This window comes from Panthera leo, chromosome C2 (genome assembly GCF_018350215.1).
Source record: "Panthera leo isolate Ple1 chromosome C2, P.leo_Ple1_pat1.1, whole genome shotgun sequence".
NCBI classification, from domain to species: domain Eukaryota; kingdom Metazoa; phylum Chordata; class Mammalia; order Carnivora; family Felidae; genus Panthera; species Panthera leo.
The window spans coordinates 57,835,427-57,854,424 of record NC_056687.1 but is presented as its reverse complement, the minus strand read 5'-3'; the positions used below and the strand labels follow the sequence as shown (position 1 = coordinate 57,854,424).

At 38.3% G+C, this 18,998-nt stretch overlaps 1 protein-coding gene across 6 annotated transcripts in view; it reads right to left on the bottom strand.

The window, feature by feature from the left end:
- The window catches only part of CD96 (CD96 molecule), a 96,188-nt gene that overhangs the window by 69,796 nt on the left and 7,394 nt on the right, over positions 1-18,998 (bottom strand). For all 6 annotated transcript variants that reach the window (XM_042903795.1, XM_042903797.1, XM_042903794.1 and 3 more), the window contains exon 3: positions 5,557-5,681. In XM_042903795.1, the coding sequence (XP_042759729.1) occupies positions 5,557-5,681 (125 nt within the window). The remainder of the gene's footprint in view (positions 1-5,556; positions 5,682-18,998) is intronic.

The following is an 18,998-nucleotide window of genomic DNA, read 5'->3' as shown; positions in this document are numbered from 1 at the left end:
ATGACCTGAGCTGAAGTCGGATGCTTAACTGACTGAGCCACCCAGGCACCCTTAAAATATTAATAAATATTTCTAAAGCCTAATGGGATTCTCACATTGGAGGAGCCATATGATTTAATGAAGAGTACAGACTGAATTAGCATACATACAGTATACCATGCTTGTCCTGACCCTCAGTAGCTACTCAAGTAATACAGACTGTCTTCCAGCCTCGCTGATGATCAGTCTGTACTTCATGAGCATCCACTATCTGCAAGGCTAAACTGAAGCATTATAGAGAGTCATAAAATGGATCCTTTAAAGATTATCTTGCAATATGTACTGAGTATAGGTACTATGCTAAGCTGTTTAGTTGTATTATTTACAACCTCACAATACCAGCATAAAGTCAATACTGTAATCATCCCCTTTTACAGATGAAGAAGTAAAACTTAGTTTAGGCCACATATCCAAAGTCGTACTGAATTCTGAGACAAAAGGAAAAACGTGTGCACCTGTAGGCACTTCTCAAATATTCTCCCATATTTTGACCGAGTGGAAAAATTAATTTAAAAAATCTACAATTAAAAAAATGTTTTATGACCGCGTAAAGTGGTGGCCATGGGGGACATGATGCCATGAAGTCCCAGAAACCACAGGCAAATTGGAAAATACTACTCCTTGGACAGCATACCAGGGTCTCAAAACAGACAAACAACGGCTTATGCTTATTTGAAATTTTGATATTTTATTCATCATGCATTTTCTCTAAGTTTTGATTTTATTTATTTACTTAAAAATTATTTTAATGTTTATTTTTGAAAGAGAGACAGACAGAGCATGAGTGGGGAAGGAGCAGAGAGAGAAGAGGGACAGAATCTGAAGCAGGCTCCAGGCTCTGAGCTATCAGCACAGAGCCTGATGTGGGGCTCAAACCCACGAATCAAGAGATCGTGACCTGAGCCGAAGTCAGACACTTAACCAACTGAGCCACCCAGGTGCCCCTCTAAGTTTTGATTTTAAAAAATATTTCATTAAAATATGTACCTTAATTACTGATTTTGGGGGGCAGTCCCTTAAAATTTGCATCTAAGGAGAGGACCTTGCTCACCTCACTCTAATCCTAACTCCTACGTCACACAGCTAGTAAATGGCAAGAGCCAGGATTTTGAAAACAATTTCCTTCCAAAAGTCATGCTGTTAATGACTGCAATATTCAGCCTCATAAGAGTAGTAGAACAAACAGTCCTTGCCTTTTCTGCTTATAGTCTATTTGAGAAGAACAAATTCACGAGAAAAAAAAATCAGGACCCACAGAAGAGAAATAAATGGATAATTACATTTTGGACAGGAGTTGGGAAAAATAATTAGGATGATGAGGGTTGGACAGGGTAGTACTGAACCATGAAAAACTCTTCCTGTGTCCCTTCATGACCTTAATAACAAGCCTTAAAATGATTTGTGGGTGCTTTCCTGTTTTTGTACTATAATCAGAATTTCCAATGCAGAAAAGAGGCATTGGTACTATTTGATTTAGTGATATTACCTCATCTCTAGGCTGGCCTGAGCTCCAGGTCAGACCGGTCTGTGAGGACCATACCACATGGCAGGCATTGAGCTATAGTATAGAGCTCATTCGATAAATTCTGTTAATTTTATCGATTGTTACTTCTTTATCTCCAAACTGCTTCTTATCTTCACACTTCCTCCATTTATTTTCCATCCAGTGAGTGCTGTCAAAGCAGGCTGCTTGCAAAGCTCCCCACGTCCACTTTTGTAGAGCACCAGAACAATATTTTTCCCGTCATTGCAATTGGTTGTCAGTTCTTTGTGGGTTGGCTACCACTTTATTTCTGATTATGGTGAAGACAATTGGGGTCAGCAGCTATCAGGTAGAAGGTGACAGTTTCATTTTCTGAATAGCAAGGCTTCCCACAGGCATGGAAAGCTGACATTGTTTATAATGCCAGTCCACTTTTTGTTTAAACATAAAACATTGCAAATACTAAAGAAGAGTATGTGGAAAAGATGCATTTATAGAGATGTAAAGAAACATAAGCATCTAGGTTTTAGTCATGTGCTTTTATCACTAATATTGAACTATTTGAACCTGATAGAGTCCTCTCCTTTTTTTCCTGATGTTTAGGAGAAAAATCATGGGTCTCTCCTTCTTCACAAACTTTAGAAACAAACATTCCCTCAGCACCTCTCTACACCCCCACTACCAACTTGTACTCACGGGTCCCAGATCTTGGTATAGTACACGTCTGGGGTTTGCTGGCCAACTGTTCTTCAATTATCCAGCTCAAATATAATCTAAGAACTTTTCCAGGTCCATTTGCTCAGAATCAAACCGTTCTCCCTCTATGCTGCCATTTTTTTTACATTTTTACTGACGCTGTATTTCATAGCAGGAAATATATTTGATGTCGTTTTGTATCCCTGCAGGACCTAACACTCAAAACAGATTCACAGATGTTTGCAGGATTGAATTGAAATTTATACTGTAGAAAATCAGGGTGATACTTTGGAATGAAAACAGAATATTAGACTCTATTTAGAAGCTCCCAGAATAAGCCTGAAGGATTTCCCAGATGACCATACCCTTGTGCCCCAGGACGTAAACTGGAAAAATGGCTACTTGTCCCTTATCTACCAACTGCATTCCCCCTAAACATAAACATCCTATGACTTCTTATTCATCATCCCATCATATACGGAAACCCTCAGTGCCCGCTGACAGATTAACCCTTTGTGTTTATTTGATGACCACTCACGCTACATCAATGTTGGATACGCTATTTGCATCTGATGCCTTTCTACTTCAGTCTACTCACTACCCTGGAATGTAACTTCTCCAAATGCTAAGAAACCACTCCATGGACACATTTAACACAGCCATTGCATGGGGTCAGGTACACAGAGAAAATCATTTTTTAAATGATAACTGAGAATCCCAATGATAACCCTTGTCATGAGGGTCCTAACAGAATTAATTAGGTTTTATAAAATTCCACACAGAAGACATGACTTTTGTTTTTCAGTGACCTCGACTACAATAATCGTAGTTTATAAAATCGTTTCCAGGGCTTGGTGCAGCCTCTGAAGTGGGAGCATTTTGTAGCTTCCTGGAGCGACTGAGTTCAGTCCAGTAGGTTCCTACACTCTTTACTTTGTCTTCACCACCTGCACTCTTGAACCTTTTTCTAAATTCCACATTATAGCATGTTTTAAAAAACAATTGCCTTATTAGGACTATTATTGCTCATTTAACAAAAGGTTAAGAGATGATTATTGCTCATTTAATAAGAGATTAAATACTGGGGGTGGGGGGGGTGGTATATGTCCTCTGCAGACCTGTCACAGTCATGACTTGAAAAGCTGTCCTAATATGAGGACACTAGATGATTTCATGTCAGGCTTGCTGAACCCCACAGCTGCCAACACTGTGGAGCACAGATGTAAACTAGAGGAGTAAATAGATTTTGACATTTAAAGAGGGAATGCACAGTAGGAATTTCATCAGCACATTTGCCAATACAATGTTCCCTTTGAAGAGAGATTTCTTCAAATCAAAAAGATCCCTCAAGTTGTCTGCATCATGGTGCATCCTTCAAAGTGACAGCATGGCTTGAGGTTCTAGAAGTTTAAGATCGCCTCGCTGTGTGACCTTAGGTGCCCTCTCTCTGTCCCTCATTTATCCTGAAGGTCCTGGCAGGATGCAAAGATAAGGTCTGCATAGTCTCCTTCATTTCTTTGAAGGAAACTGCTAGATAGAAGTTGTCTTCTCAGTTATCTGGTGATTGGTATGTAATGAGCTGCTCATTAACCATTTGAATAGCCAGTGTGAATTTAGTGACCATCAGTTTAACAGGAGTCCAATGAATAGGACTATGAGGGAAAGGGACAAAGAGAAACAGAGAAACAGATCCGTTCAATTATTTATTCTCTATTGAGGGCCTGTGTTCTAAGTACTAATTAGATGCTACGGAGTTTTGAAATGAGGGGCACAGCTTTTTGCTCTGGAGAAGCTCAGTTGACACTTGCTTAGAAAAACAGATGACCCACCCTTTAGGTAAGATAAGAACACTATAGATCAACTTACTCACCAGCATAAATCTCTACAGTCAAGCTTTGTTAAAGTATATTATTATTGATTGTGATTAAACTTGATTATTCCCATTGATAGTGAATTTGTGATAATTACAGTGGAATTCTTGCCCACTGGTGGGAAACAGGAATAGCGCAAGCAAGGTGTAGATAGTACACTTCCATTGCTGTAACGTTTAGTATAGCCAGTTCCTGCCCTCTTGAGACCATTTCCACTTTTCAACTTTTTTCTGCGATTGTTTGTTAAGACCAATTGAATTATACTAATGATACGTGTAATGGTAGGAAGACTTGCATTTTAGAAACCAAACCTTATAAAGGGAGGAAAAAAGTGTTTTCTGATGGATGACAAAGAGACGCCGTAGCTCTCAGAAGATTTTGAGAAAGTTATTTCCGAACATTTTTTTCTTTTCATCCTGACTATTCAAAAAATATCTAGACAGTGAAAGCTGTTTGCTGTTTGCATCCGTAGTTTGCATTTTAAGGCCTCCTTGCAAGTCTATTATTTTGGGTTTGGCACATCCTCAGAGAAATCTTTGCATAGGAAGGGTCTAGTTTCCAAGATAGTCCATAAAAATGTAGGTAACTTATAATATGCATTATAATTTATGCAGATACAGTATTTTATAAATTGTATCAGCCATTACATCCATGGAGATCTAGGAGTTCTGCAAAAATTTTTAAAACCTGTGTTTGATGACAATCTAAAAATTAATCATATTTTGGATCATCTAAAGAAATACCCGATTAGGTGATTCTCAAAACTGTGTTTATGGTTATCTTTATTTTATTTTATTTTTTATGTGTATTTATTTTTGAGAAAGAGTATGATTGGGGAGGGGCAGAGAGACCCATGCGCATGCACACCCACACCCACACCCACACAGAGGATCCAAGCAGGCTTTCTGACAGCACAATGCCCGATGGGAGGTTCAAACTCATGAACCATGAGATCATGACCTGAGCTGACGCTCAAACGACTGAGCCACCCAGGTACCCCTTCTGCCTATATCTTATAAGCATTAGAGTTTGTCTTTCCCGATCTAAAGAAATGCTGTGTATTCCCCAGGATGCAGCAGCAAGGGTTCTAGGAAAAAAGGTTTCTCCCTCTGTACGTGTTGTTTATAAAACAAGTATTTGTGAGAAGGGGTTTCTGCTGGATGTGGCTCCTCTCCAGGGCACCATCATACTCTTGCCTCTCTGTAATCATGGTTTGGTATATAGCTTGAAATAGAAACTAACCTTTAGGAACTAATTTTTAAATTACTGTATTCATAGACCTGGAGGCTTGCTGAGTTAGAAGGAATCTTAGTGCCTTCCCTTCCCTCCCCCGCCAGTCCCCCACCTTCCACATAATGCCTGCTTTCCTCCTGTGTGCTTCCTTCCCTATTATTACTTGTTATTCATTTTTATTTCATTAATATTTAAAGATCATTGCAGTTATTCACTGAAAAGGGCAACACTTACCACCAACCATGCAAAGGTGAACTCAGACGAAATTTCTGAGGAGATATTTTGAAAGCATGGTATTTCCAGAGTCTGATTTATCTGTACTTCTATTAAATGGCTGCTTCTCCGTTCATCCTGTGTAACTATAACAAAACATAGGTGGCAAAGACATGAACATGCGATTGGTTTCTGAAATGTTTTTTTATGAGAGAAACAGGAACAGTTTTACTATAGAGACTTATGCACCCTCAGGGCACACCTATGACAAGGCAAAACCCCACTAAGGTCCTCATTGTCTAAATAGAACCACTGAGAGTCACTGAAAATTTGCAGGAAACTACTCTTAAAGAATCCAACTCACAATCTGAAATGTTCCTCTGCTTTAGCCCCAAAGTTTGTGCTTTAGGTTTCAGATCATACTTTCTTGATCAGTCAGAATGTAAAACTTTATAACCTGACCTCGAACTGTCTTTTTAAAAATCCGAATAGATGTAATTTTTTTAAGAGATGTTTTCGGTCCATGGCAAAATGGAGTGAAAAGTACAGAGAGTTCCCATTGTCCCCCATGCGTGCACAATGTTCCCAGCTATTAGCACCCTTAACCACAGTGGTACATTTGCGACAACTGATAAAACTACATTGAGATATCATGATCACCCCCAAGTCTATAGTTTACTTACATTAGAATTCACTCTTGGAGTTGTACATTCTATGGGTTTTGATGACTGTCTAATGACAAGTATTCACCATAGTAGTGTCACACAGAATAGTTTCACTGCCCTAAAATTCCTCTGTGCTCCACCTATTCGTCCCTCCTTCCTGCCAAACTCTGACATCCACTGATCTTTTTACCGCCTTCATGTCTAGTTGTCCTTTTAGACCTTATAAACCTTCCTCCAAAGAGCGGATGATATAGAAAAATACACGAGGAAACTCTAAAGAAGCATTGTTAATGGATTTTCATTTTTAACGTAATTTGAGATAAATGTCAGTTTCATAGCCTCTCTTTGGGAAAGTGTAGACACATTTGTAACTAAACTACAGTAAGATCAAAAAACAATTGATAAATGGAAAGAACTCTATCATACTAATATCCTGAAAATATTATTGTTTCCATGTCTATACAAATCTTGTTTATATGTATATGTTTTCTCATACTTTGCAATCTTCTTAACTAATAAACATTACTTAAAATGTTTTGCATGATTGTATTTTTACTTCAAATGTTTTGCACGATTCTTAAACAATTTGTAGCTAAAATTTTCAGAGACTTTATGTCATTCTGTCACTTATATACACCATTATTTGTTCTGTCATTTCCAACACATTGGATCATGTATTCTTTCAGTGTGGGGTTTTAAGCTATTATAATCTATATAGCAAGGATCATCCTTATACTAATAGCTTTCCCCTGACCATTCAGCTTCTTAAGATAAATTTCCAGAAGTATAATTAATGGATCATGGGGTATGAGCACTCTCATTATTATCAACAGCCTATTTTTTTTTAAGTGGGGTATTTCTCAGTTTGGAATGTTATGTCTACCCTTAGAACTCGGTGATATTCCAATCTCTCAGCAATAGTAGCTATCCTGTTTACTGATAATTCTTTCCTCCTCCCTTCCTAAACTGAAACCTGGCCTTCCCATTAGGGCACAACTTCCTTGTATCATTCTCAAATAGTGGTTGTTTATTTTCTTGTACCCTTATTTCTTCAAGATTAGGAGATGGGATCGCTGCTGTCCTTGTTCTTCATTACTGCTTCCAAACATTATTCCAACCCCATAATTAAAAAAAAAAAAGCCTGTCCTTTATGGTGAAAACAATTTAGCTATAACACTACTTCCAAATGGATTTGTATACCACCACCAAAATTGTTTGCCAAGATTGCACATCATTACTACTATTTAATTTTATTCTTAAAATTACTATAAATGTTTTTTTTTCTGTAATTGTTGTACTTACATAAATTTATTTTAAACAGAGAGTGAACTAGGCACTAATATCTAATTTAGAACTAGGCACTAATACTAATGAAATTCACTTGATATGTTAGTTATATTTTAATGTGCCTTACCCAAATATATAAGTATTAAACTTTTGTGAAGTTCATCCAGATGCTGGGAAGTTGGCAATGCAACTACCTAACTTTTTTAATATCCCTGAAGCTGCCTATAAAAACAGACAAGGTAACTAGAGTAGCAAACGTAAAAACATACAGGCTGTATCTCTAGAGACACCAATTAACAACATATTCCCATTAACAGGTGGGGACAAATCACTGAACCACTGTGGTATCAGCAACTGAGCAGAAAGAAACAGAGGAAAATTGACTGGGCTTCTGATGCCCCTCAGAACTAGGGAATTCCCCTCCAAAAGCAACAGATAATCACTAGAAAGACATGTGGACTAATCTGAGAATAACAGCAGAAATGGAGAAAGGGGCTTGCAGGCACTAGATTACCCATGCCTTCGAGGGAAACAAGGAAAAGCTTGTCAGCACCGGGACAGAGGGTGCTTTTCAGACATATCCCTCCACTGAGAAGAATCCCCTGGGAGTAGAATCCAAATTAAACCGGACAGGTCCAATAGGAGAAAGCAAACAGGCAATTTAGATAAAAGTGAGGGATAGGAGGAGAGGAAGTATATCTCAGAAAGTACAATGGAATATTATTTCCCTTGAAAATAACAGAAGATATGGCTCTAGAGACACTGAACACCCCAGAAAAGCTAGCCTGGCCCACTCTTCCATGGAAAAAATCAGCATGCATTTACCTTAAGCGTGAGCAATAGGAAAAGGATGGGATAGAATCACAGGTAAAGATACTACAAAAAAAGAGAGAAAAGGGAACAAAAGAACATCCCCACAACAATGACAGCATATAAGACAAAGATAACTTCAAAATAAATAAAAACTATACCCTAATAATTGAAAATGAGATAAAAGAGATAAGAAAAGTGATATGAGCTGTGAAAAATTTTAGCCAGACTGGTAAATGAATCAACTGGAGAGAAGGAAGCATAGCACAGATAGGTGAGAGAATTCAGGAAAGAGCTGGAAATAACTTATTTTAGAAGTTAAGAGAAAACCACAAGAAAAACAAGGACATATTAGCCCAAAAGCTAATGCAGTGAAAGAAAGTTAAAAATTGAATAAAGGGTGAGGCGACTGGGTGGCTCAGTCAGTTAAGCATCCGGTTTCGGCTCAGGTCATGATCTCGTGGTTTGTGAGTTTGACCCCTGCGTTGGGCTCTGTGCTAACAGCTCAGAGCCTGGAGCCTGCTTCGGATTCTGTGTCTCCTCTCTCTGACCCTCCCATGCTCCTGCTCTTCTCTCTCTGTCTCTCAAATAAACATTAATTTTTTTTTTAAATTGAATAAAGGGCAATTTTAAAGTAAATTAATAAATAATACATTTTAAAATAAAAGAAAAAAGATAAGCAAAGAAGATTAAAAGCATGTATAATAGAAGACACTGAATGACATAAGCAGGAGGCAGACAAAAATACTAAAAAATTATAATTCAAGTATAATCTCTTAAAGCATAATGATTAGAAAATACATATTGAAAGATTACACTGCAAAAGTAGGAAAATAGGCTCATAATAGACATTAAGCACATTATTATAATGGTATTTTTTAAAAGTCAGCTATGGGGAAAGAAAATAGGATTATTATTAGCTTCTGACAGCAACTCTTTATGCCAGAAAATAATGTAGCACCATATTCAATATACTCAAGGAAAGAAAATGTGAGCTAGGGATTTTATATTCAGCAAAATTAGCCTTTTAACATAAAGACTACATAAAACCTGTTGATGCCACGTGTAAGAACTCAGGGAATATTGCTCCCATGAGCACTTCCTGCGGATTCTCCAATAGAATACACTTTGGACTCAAGAGGCATTTACATAAAAGCTGGGGTGACTTGAATCTATGTCTACTTTTTGCACTAAAAACAAATCATTGCTATAAGGAAGAGAGCAGTAATGCATATATATATTTTAGAACAAAGAAAAGGTAAGTATCAAAAATGGGGCAAGGCTTGGATTGAGGTTCTGGTGGCTGAAAACATGTATAAGACTGAGCATATGTATTAAAACCACCATTTCAGGACCAAAGGAAAACATGCCATCGAGAAGCATTTCTTCTTGAAGAATTGCTAGAAGTTCAGTAAAAATAGCAGGAGTCTTTAGCCTTCTTGCCTGGGGATCCTTCTATCCCCTTGCCCAGCATGGCCAGTGAGAAAGTAATTTTCGCATTTTGGAGTTGGCTACAACAAACAGCAGCTTTTCTTCCAGAAGGGGCAGACTTAAGTTAGGTCTGAGCGTAAAGATCGTACGCTTTGTTAGTTAACAGGCACACACCTGGTAGGAAACAGAGAAAAACTGCAGCTTGGTTAGCTTGGGTTTGCAAATTCCATTTGGGGTGGGTAGTAGCCCAGAGAGACATTTAACATGGAGATTCTGGAAATTAGGGAGTCATAGAAGAGCTGAAAGCAGTTGTCTACCCATCCTGGGCTGCCTGGGAAAATGCACAGGTGAGTGAAGAGACTTCAGAGAGCCTACTGGAAAATAAAAGCCAAAGGAGACCCCATTACTATCTGCAACTTTGAATGCACCCTGTAACCACCCCTCTGCCCCTACCCAACATTTATATGTACAGGTGGAAGCCTGGTGGGCTGGAGGAATTTGAGCACAATTTTTGTCAAATTCATTGATGGACCAACCAAAGGACTTTGTCAATGCAAGGCAACTCTGTGGAAACCAAACTAAAGGCATAAGAATTATAATAAAAACTTGAGCAGGGATATCAAGAGGAAACCGATTTTATAATTTAAATATGGATAGTTACCAAAATTAAAAAAAAACACTTAAAAAACTTCACCAGATACGGAGTTCTCCCATTATTATTATTATTACTTTAATGTATAGTTTTCAACAAAAAAGAAGACACATGAAGAAAAAAGAAAAGTGTGATCTCTATTCAGGAAAAAAAGCAGCTGGTTGAAACTGATTCTGAATAGGTAGTACATTGGATTTAACAGACATTAAAGCAGCTCTTATAAGTATGCTCGTAGGATTAAAACAAAATATGATGAAAATGAGTCAATAAATAGGGAATCTTAGTGGAGAAATAGAAAACTACCAAATGAACCAAATAATTATTCTAGAGTTGAAATGTCAATAACAAAAATGATGAAAATTTTACTTGGGATTCTCAACAGCCAATTTGAGATGGCAGAAGAAAGAATCCGTATATTTGAGAGGCACCTGGGTGGCTCAGTTGGTTAAGTGTCCGACTCCTGATCTCGGTTCGGGTCATGATCTCGCAGTTCATGGGTTTGAGCCCCACATCTGGTTCTGCGTTGACAGCATGGAGCCTGCTTGGGATTCTGTCTCCCTCTCTCTGCCCCTCCCTCACTTGCTCTCTATCTCTCTCTCAGTATAAATAAAAATAAACATAAAAAAAATCTGTGTATTTGAATATTGATTAATATCAGTGATCTAATCTGAAGAGCAGAGAGAAGGAGGATTGAAGGAGAAGGAGCTTCAGAGCCATAGAGGACAGTATAAAGTGTCCAATATGTATGCCGCGTGAGTCATAGAAAGATGAAAGAGAGTGGGACAGGACAAATATTTGAAGAAAAAATGGCCAAAAACTTCATATTTGACTTAAAAACTTTCCTCCAAATTATCTACACTTTCAGGAACTTTAAAACTCGAAAAAGGTAAACTCAAAGAGACACCCACCTAGGCATATTATACTCAAACCGCTGGAAGCCAGAAACAAAGAGGAAATTATGCAAGCCGCAATTGAAATCACTAAGAAAAACAAAACAAAACAAAACAAAGCTATCGCATGCAGAGACCAATAAAACAATTAATGGCTCACTTCTCACCAGAAACAAAGGAGATCAGAAGACATATTCAAAATGCTGAAAGAAAAAACAGCCCACTAAGAACGCTACATTCAGTGAAATTATCCTTAGAAATTAAAATGGAAAAAAACAAACAAACAAAAAAACACAAGATTCCTTGCAAGTAGATTGTCTTATGTGAAATTCTAAAGTAAGTTCTTTAGGCTGACAGGAAATGATACCAAACAGTAACTTCACTCCATGAGATGGAATGAAGACCATTGGAAATGGTAAGTATGTGTGTGTGTGTGTGTGTGTGTGTGTGTGTGTGTGTGTGTGTGTATGGAGAGAGAGAGAGAGAGAGAGAGAGAGAGAGAGGGAGAGAGAAAGAGAGAGCGTGAGCAGCGGAGGGGCAGAGAGAGAGGGAGACGCAGAATCCAAAGATAGACTCCAGGCTCTGAGCTGTCAGCACAAAGCCCGACCTGGGGCTCAAACTCACGAACCATGAGATGGTGACCCAAACCGAAGTCAGACACTCACCTGACCAAGCCACCCAGGCGCCCCAGAACATGAAATTTTTTAAACCATTAATTGTTGCACTGTTCTGTTGGGTTTATCTTCGACAATAATAACAAAAGGAAGAGATAATATTGGAGGAAGTTGCAAAAAGAGAGAAAGCAAGAGAGAAACATAGAAACAGACACAAAAATGACCCTGACATTGAAGTTATCCAACAAGAATATTAAAATAACTCTTTAATATATTCAAGAATAAAGAAAAAGATGAAGAAAGTAAATGAAAAGATGGGCAATCTCATCAAAGAATTAAAAATCTACTCAAAACAATAACTAAAATATAGTATCAGAAATTAAGAACTAATTTGATTGGGTTGAAAACTTACTGGACATCACAAAAAATAAGATTTGTGAAATGCAATATAGGTCAATAGAAAATTTCTAAGCTGCAGAAAGGAAAAACAGAATAAATAGGAAAAAAGCATTAGAGATATATAAAAATATAAACTTGGGCACAGTTTTTTAATACTAGAAACCTAGCATCACAAATTTAAATGATAGTAAAAATCCATGCAAGTGTTAGAAGTAACATGAGTGAATTTGTATGTAATATGAGAATGGGGAAACTTTTTCCATAAAAGTAAGAATTAAGCTGATTTGGAAACAATATCACAAGCAAGGAAAGATAGTTGACAAACTCGGAAAATATTTGCAACTTACATCACAAAGGATTAAATAGATTTTATATATGGGACTCTCGTAACAAAAATAAGGATAATAATGGGCTGGAATTCATCAATATGTTTAAATTCATATGAATTCGTAATACTTAACACAGAATACTTCTTGGTCACCTTGTAAGAATCCTAGTGAACCAACTCATTTTTAAATCTGATAAATAAAAGGAAAGAATCAAGTATCCTGCATTTCTGATACAATCTGTACATCCAATAAACAGCTGATTTGTGAGAGGAAATTTCTCTATAAGAAGACTTCATCCAAAAAATGAAAGAAGGATAGGATTAGAGCATCACTATTTATCAACCCATAATGAATTAATGGATCTAGGCAATACTTATCAGTGGCTGTTAACATCACACAACTAGACATTATGTGCCTCTGATGTAACTGTGCAACACCATCTATAAAGTTTTTGTGCCAAAAACAAAAAATAAAAACACAAATAGTGTGATCAAATCTCTATACCTAACTAGTGAAAGAGGGACATGGAGATACCATGGGACATAAGAGTAAAATCCAGGCTGTGGGTAATTTTACAGGATAAAGAGTCAAATTTACTTAACAAATATATTGGAAAAGAAAAATAATAAATATAAAATAATCTTCAGATTAAAAGACATTTTTCAAATGATTCCCAATACTTTATGTGATTTATGTGAATCCTAATTTAAACAACCAAAATGTAAAAATAACAACTATGAGGCCAACTGGATATTTAATGGTCTTAAGAACTTACTAGTTATTTTTAATTCTGGTAGTGGTATCATGGCTTTATTTTATATATATGTGTATATATATTACAACATATATATCTTTTAAAGACTCATTCTAAAATAAGATTTTGGGGCACCTGGGTGGCTCAGTTGGTTGAGCATCTGACTCTTGATTCTGGCTCAGGTCATGATCTCACGGTTCTTAGGTTCAAGCCCCACGTCAGGCTCTGCACTGAAAGCATGGAGCCTGCTTGGAATTCTCTTTCTCCCTCTTTCTGTGCCCCTCCCTCTCTCTCCCTCTCTCAAAATAAATAAATAAACATTAAAAATAAATAAATACTATACCTTGGATTTTCCTTAATCTGGGAGGTGGCAGTTGCTAAGGGTTTAAATGAAACAAGATTGTCTGTGAGTTAATAATTGTTGAAGTTGCATGTTCAGTACATGGGAACTCATTATACTATTCTATATAATTTTGCATGTTTGAAATTTTCCACAATTAGAAGTTTTAAAATTTTTTGATGAATCATCTGAAATCATCATGAGTACTGCCAGCTACATATAACACACTTTGAGAAAAACTAAATAATCCCTCTTTCCCCAAATTCACTGCTATTATCCTCTAATTCAGGAAATGTAAAACTGTGTCCTGTGGGCTGAATCTGGTGGCTGTTTTTGTAAATAAAGTTCTACTAGAACACGGCCAGGCCCATTTTCTCACGTATTGTCTATAGGTGCTGTCATGCTATGGCAGAGTTGAACAATTCTGACGGGGCTATAGGGACAAAGCCTACAATATTTACTATCTGGTCCTTCAAGCTTGTCAACGCCCACTCAAATGTCCCAATCATCATCCATTATTCCTTGAAGATGCTGGTATCTGGATTGCAACACCCTTAGCCAGCCTAACCCCTTATATAATCCTGAGTGGTTTCAGTTACAGTGCCTTTGTCCTATCCATTACCTGGCCTCTCAGTCCTGCCACTGCTACCTCCGCTGTCCCTACTCCACTTGTGCCATCCACTCCCCTGATCACATCTGGACCTTTTCTGCCATACATATTTGCTCCACCTACAAACTCACTAAGTCAAACTTGCAAACACCCCTGCTAGTCGTTTTGTGCAACTAACTTCATCTCAACTGTTCTCTCTCCTCATTGAGTCTTTTAATGAATTGATCTCTACTTTCTCCCAGTCCATCAGCTTTATTTCGTTTCCCTCATTATTGAGCTAAAATTCTATAGCCCATAATTTCAGCAATATTCTTGCTAATATCCCAAATCCCTTGGTTTGTCTCCCTTCCCCACTAATATACAAGAAATCCAACAATAGTGAATTACTACTATCTACTTTTTTTTAATGTTTACTTATTTATTTAAAAATTTTTTAACGTTAACATTTACTTATTTTTGAGACAGAGAGAGACAGAGTGGGGGAGGGGCAGAGAGAGAGAGGGAGACACAGAATTGGAAGCAGGCTCCAGGCTCTGAGCTGTCAGCCCCGAGCCCGACACGGGGGTTCAAACTCATGAACCACGAGGTCATGACCTGAGCCGAAGTCAGCCGCTTAACCGACTGAGCCACCCGGGCACCCCAGTTACTCATTTATTTTAACAGAGAGAGATTGAGTGCTCACACAAGCAGGGGAGGGGCAGAGAGAGACAGAGAGAGAGAGAGAGAGAGAGAGAGAGAGAATCCTAAGTAGGCTCCATGCTGTTACGACTCAAGGGCTCAAACCCATGAACTGCAAGATCATGACCTGAGCTGAAATCAAGAGTCAGATGCTTAACCAACTGAGCCACCCAGACACCCCTCTCCAATGATCTACTGTTGAATGCCCAGACCCAAGCAGCCAAACACTTGTCTTCACTACAATTTGTTACCATATTCAACTGAATGTTCAACCCTGACCAAAAATCCAAATACATTTACCTTGTGAACTCATTTTCCCTCTGTTCATAGATGGTATTTCAAACTCTCTCCAATCTCTTTCTGAAGCCTCCTCCCTCTCTCTACCTGAAGGTGACTTTGTTTCCTATTTTAGAGAAAATAGACGAGGGCAACGCCCTCCTCAAATGCACTTATCCCAATTTCCTTCCCTGCTGTTACAGTTTTTAAAACCGGTCCCTTTTTCCAATTTCTGGGTAGCTGTAGTACTGCTATTATAAATCCCACTGCCCCTATATTCTCCGAAACCTTAGTTTACTTATTGTACTTTCTCTATGGTGTATTTAACTACTCTCTTTCAACTTTGACTGGGCTTTGAAGCTTAGTCAAGCATCTTGCATTAATTAAAACCACCACCACTAACGCCACAACGCCAATGACAACCCTCATTTGGGCACGCATGCCCTTCTTCTGATCACTAACAAACTTCTTACAAGTTGTGTCAACATTTGTTGTCTCCGCCTCTTTGCCTCCTACTCACTCCTCTGCTCCCCACAGCCCGACTTCCATCTCTCTTCCATGCCACAAAAACAGCTTCTGTTAAGGTGATCAATACCATCCTGTTCCTAAATACAATCCAATAACCACGCTGTCCTCTCAGAAACATCAGAATTGACAGCCTCTCCTTTCATGAAATGTTATCATTCTCGGTTTTTGTGAGCCAACTCCTCTCCTGATTTTACTGCTGCCTCTTCAGCCATTCTTCTGGAACCTTTAAAGATGTATCTTTCTCCGTCTCTCACTGTGGACTCTGCTGAAGGGCCACATTGCTTTTCTCCCTCGAATTTCTCTGCCTAAATGATTTCTTTCATTCCCCAAACTTCAGTTAGCACACACTCATATGCCTCACCAATTTGTATCTTCAACTTAAACCTCTCTTCTAGAACAGGAATTCTATCTATCATCTATCTATCTATCTATCTATCTATCATCTATCATCTATTTCCTCGAGATTTCCTGAATGTGTCAACTTCATGTCTAACTCAACATGTACAAAATCAAACTCAAAGCAATCTCTGCACAATCTGATTGTCTTCTAGTTTTTCCTAACACAGTGAGTAATTCCCCCATTTTTTCTGTTCCACATACTTGAAACAAAAAGCATCTCCTGACAATGCTTTTTATTCCTCATTCCACATGTACAATCCAACACCAAATCCTGTGGGGTGAATATCCTAAACTTACTTCTTTTTTTTTTTTTAATGTGTTTTTTTTTTTTTAAATATTTACTTATTTTGAGAGAGAGAGAGCAAGGGGGGCAGGGACAGAGAGGGAGGGAGAGAGAGAGTCCCAAGCAGGCTCCACACTATCAGCACAGAGTCCCACACTGGGCTCAACCTCATGAACTGGGCTCAACGATATCTGAACTGAGCAGATATCGAGCAAGAATTGGACACTTAACTGACTGAGCCATCCAGGCACCCCTCCTAAATATACTTCTAATTGGAACATTCCTCCCCATGTACCTCACTGCCACTCTACTCAATTACTAGCATGTCTCATTTAGATTTCTGCCCTGTCTTTTAACTGCTCTCCATTATCCTCTGTATCTTTTTTCAATAAATTCTCTATACGTTTGCCACAATTAAAAAAACAAAATCAGGGGCACCTGGGTGGCTCGGTCGGTTAAGCGGCCGACTTCGGTTCAGGTCACGATCTCGCGGTCCGTGAGTTCGAGCCCCGCGTCGGGCTCTGTGCTGACAGCTCAGAGCCCGGAGCCTGTTTCAGATTCTGTGTCTCCCTCTCTCTGACCCTCCCCCGTTCATGCTCTGTCTCTCTCTATCTCAAAAATAAATAAACGTTAAAAAAAAAAATTTAAAAAAAAATCAAAACCACCATCTATCAGTTAGTTTCCACAGCTCTTAGGATAAAGATAAAACCTGACTGGACCTCTCAATCTCTCTAGCCTCATCTTCAACTGCTTCCCTTTCAATCCCTATGCTCAAGACATAATACCTTTTAAAACCCCCCACAATTGCACTATCTCCTTACTACCAGAGTCTTTATACATCCCATTTTCTGTAAAGCTGTGTTCCCCACATTGACCTGGTTAACTATGGCTCAAGCATCACTTCCCCAGGAAACCCTTCTTGATTTTCCTATTATATCCTCTCAAAACACTACTTTCTTACTGCAAGAACACATCTCACTGTTGCAATTTGACATTTTTTGGCTTATTTGGCTATTTTTTGTCTCTTCCCATTGAACTTCATGATTCTTGATGACAGTCATGTCTGTATTGTATTCCTGGTGCCTAGCACCTTAAGTACACAAAATATTTGTTGGATAAAGATTGAATACAAGAATTTAAGAAGAGTCAGCATTCAAGTTCAAGAACAAACTATGCTATAAAAACAGACACACAGGGGCACCTGGGTGGCTCAGTCGGTTAAGCGTCCGACTCTTGGTTTCGGCACAGGTCATGATCTCAGAGTTTTGTGAGTTTAAGCCCTCCGGTCCAGCTTTGTGCTCACAGCTTGGAGCCTGCTTGGGATTCTCTCTCCCTCTCTCCCCGCCCCTCCCCTACTTGTGCTTTCTTTTCAGAATAAATAAGCAAATTTCAAAGAAACTTTAAGACGGACACATAGGGGCGCCTGGGTGGCTCAGTCGGTTGAGCGTCGGACTTCAGCTCAGGTCACGATCTCGCGGTCCATGAGTTCGAGCCCCGCATCGGGCTCTGGGCTAATGGCTCAGAGCCTGAAGCCTGCTTCTGATTCTGTGTCTCCCTCTCTCTCTGCCCCTCCCCCGTTCATGCTCTGTCTCTCTCTGTCTCAAAAATAAATAAACGTTAAAAAAAAAAATTAAAAAAAAAAAGACGGCCACATAGATCAATGAAACAGAGACCCTAAAATTAAACTCACATATATGATCAATTAACTTATAATAATATTATTATGAAAAGATCCAAGAATACACAATGGGGAAAGGACAGTCTCCTTAATAAGTGATATTGGGAAAGCTGGATAGCTGCAGATAGAAGAAAGAAACTGGACGCCTGTCTTAAACCATACATAAAGATCAAATCAAATGGACTAATTACTTGAACATAAGACCCCAAACCATAACTCTCCTAGAAGAAGACATAAGGGCAGTGGTTTTTTTGGCCTTGGCAATGATTTTTTAGATTTGACACCAAAAGCAAAGGCAAAAAAAGCAAAAATAAACAATGGGAGTGCATCAACCTAAAAAGCTTAACAGAAAAGAAAAATATCAATAAAATGAAAAGGCAATGTATGGAATGGGAGAAAATATTTATAAATCACGTTATCTGATAAGGGATTAATATCTAAAATATAAAAAAAAACTCACACAACTCAACAACAACTAAACAAATAACCCAATTTAAAAATGGCCAGAGAAATTGAATAGACATTTTTCCAAATAAGATATCCAAGTGTCCCAAAGGCAAGGAAAAATTGCCCAACATCACTAAGCATCAGGGAAATGCCAGTAAAAACCACAATAAGATACCATCTCACACCTGTTAAAATGGCTATTACCAAAAAGATAGCAAGTATCAGAAAGGATATGCAGAAAAGGGAGCACTTGTACATTGTTGGCGGAAATGTAAAATTGGTGCAGCCACTCTGGAAAACAGTATGGAGGCTCCTCAGAACACTAAAAATAGAACTACCCTATGATCCAGCATTTCCACTTCTGGGTATATTTCTAAAAGGAATAAAATCATT